The 12,996-nt window shown below is 34.1% G+C and overlaps 2 protein-coding genes across 5 annotated transcripts in view; one reads left to right on the plus strand and one right to left on the minus strand.

Moving 5' to 3' along the window:
- LOC113109348 (myb-like protein U) overlaps window positions 1–12,996 on the minus strand; it is a 972,647-nt gene that overhangs the window by 413,221 nt on the left and 546,430 nt on the right. The gene's annotated exons all lie outside the window — the stretch shown is intronic.
- The window catches only part of LOC113109568 (dachshund homolog 2-like), a 33,279-nt gene continuing 25,512 nt past the window's right edge, over window positions 5,230–12,996 (plus strand). The window contains exon 1 of one of the 4 annotated variants that reach the window (XM_026273238.1): window positions 5,230–5,855. In XM_026273238.1, the coding sequence (XP_026129023.1) occupies window positions 5,395–5,855 (461 nt within the window). In that variant the 5' untranslated portion in view covers window positions 5,230–5,394. The remainder of the gene's footprint in view (window positions 5,856–12,996) is intronic. The other 3 variants (XM_026273223.1, XM_026273214.1, XM_026273231.1) reach the window with 3 other exon arrangements.

A 12,996-nucleotide genomic window follows, 5' to 3' on the forward strand; every position in this document is an offset into this window, starting at 1 on the left:
ATTATTGAGATTTTATATTATTTTATTATATATCTGAGATATTTGTATATATTTTATTATTCATTGAGTTTTTTTTATTAAGTATTGAGATTAGAAATGGACTTTCAGCAGGCCATAACAACACAATAAATCAAAACATTTGATCATGCTCATGGAGTACATGTAAGCATGCTACAACTTGTTCAGATAACTCCAGCTATACACTGGAGTATATGTATGGGGTTGTATCACTTTCTCCAGCTCCAGATCTCAGTGTTTTTCTCATCTTTTACCAAAGCAGTGATATCTACAACTTGGTGGAAAAAAATCTGGCCAGGCATTTTTTCCCTCTGCCTTTATGGAGAGTGAATGGAAAGTTGTAAAACCAGGTGCCAGCTCTTACCTGGCCTTCTAAACCCCAAGATAAACTTGAAGCAGAAAGATGAGTCAAAAGCGATACAGCAATGATTTAGCCAGTGTTCAGGGAGCCCAGAGGAAACTCCTCTTCTCTGCCAGGAAAACTGATGGGACGTGAGGAATCAGTGGAGGAATAACACGTTTGGTCAGACTAAGTCTTACAATAACTGAGAGAATCTCTTCTGCACCAGGGAGAAATAAAAGAGAGTGGAGGGGTGGAAATGTTATGGTGGAAAGTAAACAAGGGCCAACATTCAGAGCAGAATAAAGAATATGTGTCAGAGTTAATGAAAGACAAGTCATTTAAAAAAGAAATTGGTTACCAATAAAATCTAAATTTGTTGAAAATGTACTCACTATCGGGCCATCCAAAATGTAGAATTCTTCTTCTTGTCCTTCTTCTTCTTCTTCTTACATCACTTGCTCACCAATGGTTCCTCTGCAGTGAATGGGTGCCGTCAGAATAAGAGTCAGGAAACCCACAGTTGGAGAAACGCTGAGCAAACACTTGTAGTGTAATCATCCAACATTTCAAGCTGGATTCCAACATCTGTTAGTGCCATATCCTCAAAGTCATTTGCTCTTTATTTACTATCTGTACTAACTCCATCAAAGGACGAGGGAGATATAAATACAGCTGGATAAAACAAAAAGCTGTGTTTTCTTCATTTCAGGCTGCAAAGCAAAAACTTTTTTTTTTTAAAGATGGGTCATTCTTTTCTATACCCACTGTGATAACAGCAGAATAATTGAGCTAGAGGAGACTTCACCTTTCATCAGTGTCACGTCAGGCTGCTGTCAACTCAAGACTCGTTTAACCAAGAGGAAAATTCATGTAAGTGTTTTTAGCATCTGCCAGATAAGCAACACATCTGTTCTCATTTGCATAAAGTGACAAAGAGCTGCAGAAAATAAAAGTAGAGTGTGTCTACGACTGAGCTCTTTTTTTTTTTTAAACATGTGCCAGTCATTTATTTCTGGGTATGACAGCTTGTGACACGGTTAACGTCTCCAAATAATTCTTTCCTCAGAATTTGAAAGCTTCTTCATCCTCTAGGTCATTGTAGTCCACCCAGTAGGGTTTATTTGAGCATCTGGATTTATTTTTCCATTTACTGGAGACATTTGGCCACTCGTCTGATCTTTTCTTGTATATCATGTTTATACTGCTCTTTTGAGTGGCAGATATGTGTTTGCCTGTCTGTAAATGCATGTGTTTGAAAGAAGGGAAAAAATAGATGAGACAGGAGTGGAAATATGGTCCATAGTCTTTTCTTATTCTCTCATTCCTTCAGCCCTTGAAGTGATCTGATGCATAGCCAAAACTCTGACCGACCGACCTTGCCTTTTCTCTTAATTTTGTTAGTATGTGTGTGCGTTTGAATCCTTCGAACAATGATAATGTATCCAGTATACTGTAGTTATCTGTTTAGAAATGATAACAAAAAAATTTTAATTTCCCATTTTAATGGGTTTCTAGGATGCATTTTAAATGTAGTAATTATTTCACCTTGTTAGTTGTAATTTGAATATGTCCATTTTGATTATTTGCCTGTTAAATTTCTATATATTTAATGTCTAAAGTGTGATTAAAAAAATAATTAATAACAAACCCTTCAGGCTGAAAGCTCTTAAATCTAATGCATTCTCAATCAAGTTTTCTCAAGCCAACATAAAGTTTGTCTTGAAAATCTTTCTAGTTGTCAATTACATACAAACAAAGGTTAAGATGCCATTAACTTAAAGGGATATTTCATGCAAAAATGAAAATTTGCCAATTATGTACTCACCCTCAGGCCACCCAAGATGTAGATGAGTTTATTTCTTGATTGCAGCAGATTTTGAGAAATTTAGCACTACAAAACTTGCTTACCAGTGAATCCTCTGCAGTGAATGGGTGCCGTCAGAGTGAGAGTTCAGACAGCTGATAAAAACAAGTGGAGTGAAAATCTTTGTTAAAATCCATTCCAAGCATTTTATATTCAAACTGTTCTTGATTTGTGCATATTTCTCTCCTTATTCAAATGAGATTATGTTTTCACTAGACGGCACCCACTCATTGTGTGCAATGTGTTCAAGTGATGTAAATCTGTAACAATTTCATCTATATCTTAGATGGCCTGAGGATGAGTAAACTTTCAGCAAAAAAACAAAACAAAAAAACACTTACTTATTTATCATAAAATGCTTATTTAAACACTTTTTTGTAACATTATATATATATATATATATATATATATATATATATATATATATATATATATATATATAAACATTACCACAAAAATATTAATTGTATTTAAATTCTCATCACTGATTTATTTGCACTCAATTGTGTGCATTCAGCTAATATATTGCAGAGCTAAAGGCTCTATCAAAACAAAGAATAATGAATAAAATTTTTATGAGGGGAAACACAACTTTGCTAACGCAATATGCTTTCTCACATCTGATGGTGAACTTTTGAAGCCAGACATTTACTTGATTAAAGTCACAACTGAAGTAGAAATGTGTGTGCTTGATGCGTGAAAACAATGGTCACTGGTTCTCACATCAAGCACGCACATTTTAACTTCTGTTTACCAGATTTATTGTGCATAAGATAAAATAAAAATGTAATGTACTTTTTTAAGATTAAATACAATTTTTAGGAGTAAAAAGTACAGTCTTTTCTCTAGAAATGTAATCAAGTAAAAGTACAAGAAACCAGTTTAAATTGTACTTGAATAAAGTACAAATCCCCCAAAATAATACTTAAGTAATCAAGTAAATTTACTCAAGTATTTTACACCTCTGCACATTATTTCAAATGTCTTTTTGGATCATATTAATACCCCTCACTTTTCAACTTCCCTTCTAAATGATTGAGCGTTCAGTGTGTTTCTACAGCTCTCGCACCATTCATTTACTGTCCATTAACCATTTAAAGAGAGGCATGTCCGTCTAAGACTAGTTATACACTCTCTCCTTTAAATTGGATTTGAATGGATTAACTCCAGCCTTGTTTCTCAGAAAGCCTCATTCGTACTGTTCATAATTACATTTCACACTGAAATGCAAATTCAGGTCAAATTGTCATTAAGGTCATCCACATCTTGACACTGTATCACTATCCCTCACACATTGACTTTGATCTACAATTTAATGTGCTTCTCGATATCCAAAATGAGTTTTAATGTTCATATAATGTTGATACATTGTAGAACATGCATTTAAATCGCCAGCATAATTTCATTACTCACTCTTCTTCATACCAAACTTATCCTACTCTTCACCTGTGCCGTCTCAGTTCAAATCTCTAAGCTATAAAATGAACTGAAAACAAATTGCCTGAAAGCTCTGTAGTATGTTCTATTATCATATAATTATATCTGCTATAGATTCTACAACAATAAAGATGTCTCTTATAATGATGCCCAGGAAAATTAATTTAAAATGATAGTTCAACCTAAATTAATTTTCTGTCATAATTGACTCACTATCAAGTCATTCCAAACCTTTATGCATTTTCCCCTATACAGAAAAAATATATATTTTTTTAAATAAACAGAGTCCAATCAACATTGATTTTCATTGTATGGACAAAAAAGGTTTCACAGAAGCGAGTGATACTGGTTTAAAACAGCATGAAGGTCAGTAAATGATGAACTCTCAATGTTCTATTACATAATGCCTTAAATGTAACTTTACAAAACTACTTTATTAATGTGAATAAAGAGATGGCATGTCTGATGGGAACACAAATGTGGTTAAAGGGATGTGTGGGATATTTTTATGCCACTTTTCTCAAAGGATTTCAAAGGAGTCTCAGGAGAGAGGTCCACATAAGTCTTTCCATAGACAAATCCAGATGTGTCAGCATGTTTTTCCCAATGATGCTGAACAGATGGCATTCAAATGCTTGAATACCTGACTTAGCTTGACCTATAAAAGACAAAGATTATTCTTCTATTGCCTAAAGATCATGCCTATTATTTCTCACGTTATTTTCTTGACATAGAACCATTGTGTGCATGAACAGTTTATTACACAGCAGAGTACAGTAAAACATGTGAGTGGAAATTTCTTATATTTAATATTTATAAAATTCTTATTCTTGTATATACAACGAAAACTAAAATGACTCAAATTCAAATAAAAACAGAGAATATAAAAAAATGAAAGCTAATTCAAAATAGCTTTTTAACAGCACATAAATAAGACTAAAATAACACTGCACACACACACACACACACACACACACACACACACAAACATATATATGTTTAATAGGCTATAGAAAATATTCCATGTAGATAGAAGTGATGTTTTGACCATGTGTATAAATACCAACGAATAGCTTCTCTGTTTATACTTTTCTTAGTTCAAATAGAGAAAGAAGCTACTCACACAAAATGTCAACAGAAGTAATATGCTATTTGTACTGTGGTAAATTGTCGGAGAAAAGTGGGCGGAGTCTTTGCCAATAAAGTAAGCTATTTTCAATTACTGCAAATAAACACTGTATTATATATATATATATATATATATATATATATATATATATATATATATATATATATATATATATATATATATATATATATATATATATATATATATATATATATATATGGGGATTTTTTTTATGTTTATAATAATTTTGAGATTGAGTGATGGAAGGTCAGATGGATAGATCTGGGATTTAACATAGCTTGAAGCTGGACTCTTCGCTCAACAGAGGAGGAGGGCTGTAATTTTTCGACCTCCAGTGAAGTCTTTCATAAATTAGAGCACATGCGGTTGGCAAAATGGAGCATCATTCTTCCAGCGAGAGGCGGAGTTAACCGGACCGAGCACTCCCTTTATCTGAATTTTCACACGGGTAAAGAGAGGCGCGCGGCTCGGTACCGCCAGTTTTGTTTGGTGGACGCAGTGCAAAAGAGGAAGGCATACAAGGGAGAGTGATGAGAAAGTAGACGACCTAAAAGAGAATAATAAACAATAACAATAATTGTAATGACCACTATGGCCGTTCCTGCGACTCTTCCGGTTCACTCTGGGACTTCTGCGGTGTCCGCTAAACTCTTCAGAACCGACCCGTTCTTCTCGAGTCCGCCGGACTCTCCGCGACTGAGCAACTCACTCAACGCGTCGCTTCCGAGCGGCGCAGCGACGAACGAATGCAATATCGTGGAGGTGCACGGGGTGAAAGTCGCGTCTTTTAACGTTGATGGAAATGAGCTTATTTGTCTCCCGCAAGTCTTCGACCTTTTCTTGAAGCACCTTGTCGGCGGACTGCACACCGTGTACACGAAACTCAAGCGCTTGGATATAAACCCGGTGGTGTGCACCGTGGAGCAGGTGCGCGTGTTGCGCGGACTCGGTGCCATCCAGCCCGGCGTGAACCGCTGCAAACTCATTTCCAGAAAGGATTTTGAAGCGTTGTACAACGACTGTAACAGCGCAAGGTTCGTTTGGTGAATAACTTTTTTTCCTGTTTGTGGTTTAAATAATTGGTGATTGCGCATTAACCACTGAATTGCTAATAGACTACTAAAGTAAAAAAATATAATGTAAAAATATATTTTTATAGTATATTAAAGAAAGATTATTTTCTAAAAGCAGTAGCTACACTGCAGTGAAGCAGAAATGTGTAAAAATAGGAGTAGACTGTATTTTAAACTGGGTGGAAGAACATGCTGTCCCGTTATGGCATTCGACAGAAAGCAACAAGTGGACCCCCAGTTTCGACTCGGTCACAAATGTCCCAGACGATAAAAAAAGAGAAATATTTTTAATATAAAGTTTGAAGTTTGACAGGCTCAAAGAAAGTTCCCAATGTAATTTTGTTATTCCTGTTCCTTTCGTACAAGACTATTTCATTTTCAGAATAGCCTATCATTTTAATTGAATGACTACAAAAATGTCAAAAGGTGTAGCCTAGTGCAAATTAAGTGTCCTCAGTGAAACGTTCAAACCTACTCGCACCTTGAATACAAGTAGGGTACCAACCTATCTTTTAAAGGGTTTTTAAAAACTTGGTAGGCCTATTGGTTGACTTATTTTTTTTTATTTATTTTTTTTGACTTCCTGCATGTTGGTTACACCACACTGACTTTGATTTGGCAGCCAAAAGTTTTTCAAATATAAAGATTTGAAAAGCAAATTTAAATAAATAAAAAAGTCCCACAAAAGGTATTAAAATGTCATCAACTCAGAAAGTGAAAACATGATTATTGTAATAATATACATAATAATTATTTTAAACATGAATTGCCTTTCTTAATTCATTTTAGAATAACTTAAAGGATCCAGACCAAATAACAGTACCCATTAGCAAAGTGCAAATTGCTAATATGAAAAATGCAAAACATTTATCAAGAAAATTTGCTAACATTAATACATTACAACATGCTTATCTTCCCCATGGACACCCTGAAGTACTTTCATGGACCCCCAGGGGTCCACAGATCCATGAATGAAAACCCTGGCTCTAATTGGACGGAATAGTTCCGTCAAGAACCATTAGTTCTGTGAATACATGTTGCGCGTCAGCTTGTGGATTTTTTCGTGGCCAAAGCTTAATTGCCATTCTTTGAAGCCCAGTGCATGCCTGTCCTGTTCAGTCCCCTTAGATCCTTGCATATGCGTGACAGATCAATTTTCCAGTTCCCTCCGTTATGTAAATTCATATGCACTGGTCAAGTTAGTAAACTGTTTATTCGTTTTCTGACCTTGCTGCTTGTTTTTCATTAAGTACGTTTGGAGCATCCTGTGTTATGTTCCATTACTAACATCAATAATGACAGACTTCTAAACAGAGAGAGAGAGACAACCAATTAGTTTGCATTTCGTCCTAACAAATAAAAAAAATTTGCTTGGAGCCTAATAGTGTAATGAATTTAAACATTTCATTTGGATAATAGCTTCTGTATAATCTCAAAGTGATTAACAACATGACTGTATATATTTTAGTGTGCTTTGTACAGTGTTGTGAAATGGGATCATGTAACCTCTACAGAGTCAAGTTACGGTCATGCTTTATTCACAGCAGACAATAGGTTAAAATTTGGCGCTTTGAACGTGATGTCTTAATCCTTCTCTTTGTTGCGGTCCGCTTGTGCAGAGACCATAACTGAATGGAGGGGGAGATATATTGTCATATTAGGTCATGTGTTTTGAAGAAAGTCTGTCATCAGGTTTCAAAGGGGCCTTTTGGACATTCAGAGATTTGCAGGAAATATTTTTATGGGGTGTGAAAGTCAAAACTGTTGCCTCTGGTGAGATTAGGAAACTATAGTATTTTGAAAAAAGTTTTGTAATTTAAAGCTATGACTCTTAAGGAAATGGTAGATAGAATAACATATACTAGCAGTTATATATAATCTTTTTTTATAATTATGTAGAAAGCCACTGTTTGTGGTTTTTGGTTCATGTCTGTTAGTTTTAAGGGTATCTGTTTGCTAGTGTACTGAAAACAAATTCATATTTCATTCTTAATTAAGTTATTAAAGAAAACACAATAAAATCTGAATAGTGCCAGGAAGAATAATATATTTTTTAATTGTATTAAGAATTTAGTATTGGTCACATTTCACCTTTGTGTTGTCTGGATTGTGTTTCCTAGCAGATGGTTTACACTGCTGCGCATGAGTGAACTGCTTATTCACCTGTGACATATATTGTGGTGAACACACACATACACCCATGATTTTAATTCTCTGTATAAACAGTGATGTCTCACCATATGTGATCCCAGGAATACAAAGGCTCAAAGGGTGGCTTGATTTATTGCCTAGCATGTCATGCACTAAACATTAACATTTAATGATAAAAATTGGTAAAGCAAAACGTTAAGCACTATAAAACATTAAGTCAATGCCTCAAACGTTTTTGAGTCATGACTGAATCAGTATGAAGTAATGCGTGATGTTATAGTGAGTCAGGGGGCTGCTGTGGATGACCGTTGTGTCTGCTATATTATGAATATGCAATAGCCTTAATCTGGCTTTTGACTCTTTAGTGAAGCCATTTCTATAGAAGCTTATTTCCACAATGGGAAAAAAATGTCATTGCGACTTTTCATCTCATAATAAATATATATATTTTTTAGGTGAAATTCTGAATTTACAGTATATCCCACAATTCTGAATTTCAAGTAGGGTTGTAACGATATACCGCTATGATGATATACCATGATATAAACATGTACGATTATCATACCATGTTAATTTGCTTATCTATGGTATTGGGAGAAAATAACAGACACAGAATCTCACCTGCGCCTAGGCAACACCTTTCCACTTAACTGTTCTCTTGCTCCACCCACACATACAGCTGAGACAACATCAGAGACAGAGGCCGTTATCTCTAATCTCTATCCCACGTCGAAATATGAGTTCAAATTGGCACTAGTATGGGAATACCTTTTATATAGAAAAGATGAATGCTTGCTTGTCCTCGAGGGTAGATGCAGTTTGCAAAAACTGTGGTCGGAAAGCGGCTGCAAAACAAGGAATCGCATCGAACATGTTTACTTATTCAGAATACCATGCAGATACAGCTCCCATTTTATAACGTTTGACAGAAATTGACAGAAATTAAAATTGTACTATAATGTACCCTACTTCTAAAATAATACTAAAAATTATTTACATAAACATTTTTAAGGAAAAAAATTTTTCCCTCATTTTTATTTAGCAAATCTATAAAAGAATAAAGGTTTTAAAACATTAATTAAATTAAAGTTTTATGCATTTTCATTACCACCATTTTGAAGTATATTTGTATTAAATCATAAAAGTACAGAATCTATATACAGAAACCAGAATTTATGAATTTGTATTAATAATCAATGATAATTATAAGTTATTAAACTAATAAATAATCAGTGATTACATTTTCTTATTTTTGATTAATAAAATTTGAATAAATGCATGCTTTCAAACATTTGTTCAACCAAAAAGAAAACCTGTTTTGAATTGTTTAATACCGTATACCGTGAAACCGTATAACTGTGATATATTTTTTGATGATTATCATACCGTGAAAATCTCGTTACATCCCTAATTTCAAGATTTAAACTCAGAATTGGCAGATATAAACTAATAGACAATTGCGAGAAAAAGTCAAGCTTGTATCCCCTTTTGTTTTATTTTTTACTTGAAATAATATGAATTCAAAATTAAATTAAATACTAAAATGTTTTTCAGCTACTTGCCAAGGCAACATTTAAAATTTTCATTTAGTTTAACATGATGTAATAAAAAACTGAAAACTGAAAACAGTAATAACTATATCAAACATAAAAATGTCAACAACGCATTGCAAAATTGGAAAATATAAAAATGAAAACTAATTCAATATATTAATAAAAATATAAAATTATCTCAGTGATACTAACATAACATTGTTTTCGTCACAGAATTTAAATATGAAATATAAAATTAATTGCAACTTTTTGTCTGAGTTTATATCTGCCAATTCTTTATTTTGAGAAGAAAGTATGAGAGAAAATTAATTATTAAATATTATTATAATATAATTAAAAAAATGTAGTCCATGCAGGAAATTCACTTCTTTTTTTTAAGTATGCATTTCTCTATTTCATCTAAGTGTTTTGCTTAAATTCAAACATTGTGAATCCAGTAAGCTGTTAATATGACTGCTGCTGCAAATCAAGTCAAGTCAAGTTGACACAATGTAAAACAGGCCAAACATGGCACTATGTGCTACTTCAAGCAGTGAGTGTGAAGAGAACAGCAGTCATTCATTTGAATCCTTCTAGAGTTGTGTCGCAGCTGGGGTCAGCTGAACTAGGGGTTCAGTTGCACTCATTGAGGTTAATGTTTAGTAGGAAGTGGACATTTTGATAACACTTAATTGCATTTGTCTACATCAGAGCCGGATGTTGGATGGTACGACTTCTGCATCACAGCTTTGTGCCTCTCTGTTAAGAATAAGGCTGTAAATATTACAGTACAAACTTCCTCTTAAAAGTTATTGTGCAGACCAGGTGAATATCAGGAACATGTGGATGATAGAGCCTGTTTATGCTCAGAATGCATTGATTAGATTGCAGGTTCACATATTAAATAATAATACTGTAGGTAGTCTATTTATTGCCTGATTAGAAATTATACAAAATTGTTTTGTGTATTTAGTTGTGTATTTAAATGAACAAATATTTTAATTAACATCCTTTACATGCAGTACACTACCGTTCAAAAGTTTGAGGTAATTTTTATTTAGTTTTTTAAAGAAATTAATACTTTTATTGATCAAGAATTCACTGAACTGATCAAAAGTTATAGTAAATCATTTTTATAATGTTACAAAAAAATGTATTGCAAATAAATGCTGCTCCTTCTAACCTTGTACATCAAATAATTTTTAAAAAGCAGCACAACTGTTTTCAACATTTCTAATAATAAGAAATGTTTTTGAGCACCAATTCAGTGAATCATTTCTGAAGGATCTTGTGACTCTAAAGAATGGAGTAATGATACTGATAACTCAGTTTGGCCATGACAGCCATTTTAATATACAGATATCTAAATTGAAATTACATTTTTCTAACATTACTGTTTTTACTGTATTTTTGATTTTTGAACATGAGACAAAATTTTACAAATTTTTGGATGCTAGTGACTATTATATTTCTAAATCTAATTGTCAAATAAAACCTTTCTATTTCTTTTGTTTTCAGTACAAACTTTTATTGTCATTGGTGAAACCAGGCAGACAATAAAAGCATTTAGGGCTTTTCACCATTTGTGGACAGACAAGAGCTTTGTTTAGCAGTTGCTCACACAGAGAAGTTCTGTATGTTGTGCTGAGCGATTAGCTGATTGTGAGGCGCTAAGTGACAGGTTAGCGCATTAAGTGCTCGAGATACTGAATGAAACTGGAGGAATCTGGCATCTTTTTTTCATGACCTGATTCTCGTGCGTTTCACAGACGCATAAATGAATGATCTAGTCTAGACGCAACAAGAGTCAGCTTGTTTTCAGACGAACAGATTCTCCATTTCAATTGTTTTTGCCTTAGCATCGTGACCTGTTTATGTCTTGTGTTGAGTGTCTCATGCCTCAGTGTTTGCATTGTGGTTGTGTAGACGGGGAACATGCAGATGGATAGATGTGTTGTGATAATGGTCCTCTGAAAAAAATAAAACGGACTTCTGTTTGGGTCTCTTATCTGAGTGAAGGAGATAAGCTCCTGTAAAATAGTCAGTTTCCTCTTAAGACAGTCAAGCAGACAAACGCACATACAGCACACACACACTCCCTCCCCACGCTTTTTCCTGTCGAGGTGTGGATGTTATGGATGGATGTTAGACACATGATAAGCCCTCTCTTCCTACTCACCTCTCCATTAGTGGCTTGAAGAAAACAAAAATGACAAAGTGGAGCTTAATAGTATATCTTTAAAAGATTGTTTTCTTCCTCTTGCCTTCCTTTTAAAGACGATCGGTTAAACTAAAATGAAAAAAAAAAAAAATCTGTGATCATTTACTCACCGTTATATCTTTCCATTGTCTAACCTATATGACCAAAATGGAAACATTTTTGTTTCTGTTGTTTTGATACAATTACAATAAAAACTTAGTATGTATGCAAAGTATGTAAACGCACTATAAAGGTATCATAATGGCAGTCCATGTGAGACGTGCACTATAGTATTTTTTATATGTACACATATTTTTTTCATTATTATTTTTTTTTTCATGTGTTTGAAAGAACAACATAAATTTTTTTTGTTAAATATATTTAAATATACAGGAAAATGTATTATTTAAATTATTTGGACCAGTTTTTGTGAACCAGATTGATTGAAAAGATCTGACTCAAAAGAATGATTCATTCACAAATCATTTCATCACTGCAAGGAGATCTAGGACAAATGTCAAGTATTTCAGTGAATAACCATTTAAACATTTAAAATGTAGTGTGTGCTCAGCAGAAGATTATTGTTGTCGTGTGTAAAAGAAGCCTTTCTCTTTGGAGTGTTACAGGATCTTGGTGTATAAAGAAAATCTGTAAATTAGCAAACAAGTAGCAAGTCTCAAATCAAAAGAGATATTCTTTATAAAAGTTAAGAGTCAACCACTCCTAACTAAAACGGCTCATTCTAACACGCCCCCACATGTCTATGTCACTATGTGGGAAGATTTGCATAACACCGCCCAAATGTTCATGCAAAGAAAGAAGGCGTGACTTTTATTCTCACTGTTGCCGTCCGTGGAGATGCTTGGTTTCGTTGTGAAAGGTAAGCTACTTTGTTTGGCCTTCAAAAAGAGGACACAACTAGAAATCAGTGTTTAAGTTCTATTTACAAGACTGTTCCAGAAAAGTTCAACCTAAATTTTCAGTTGCGTGCAGCGCATTTTGCGGAGGACAAGGGCTGTTTCCTCTGAGAGCAGCCTACAATGCCGGTGTCTGTTTCTATAAAGTGGGTCAATTCTAACTTTGGAAGGAGTCTGGCGCTTCTGACACACAGTCTGTAAGTAGGTTTACATATGTAACGTTAAAGGATTTGGCATTGATGATTCAAACACGAGTTTTGAGCAGTGTAGAGTAACTGCTGGAGCTTGTTGTTTGTCATTTCTCCCATTAC

Source organism: Carassius auratus, chromosome 1 (genome assembly GCF_003368295.1).
Source record: "Carassius auratus strain Wakin chromosome 1, ASM336829v1, whole genome shotgun sequence".
NCBI classification, from domain to species: domain Eukaryota; kingdom Metazoa; phylum Chordata; class Actinopteri; order Cypriniformes; family Cyprinidae; genus Carassius; species Carassius auratus.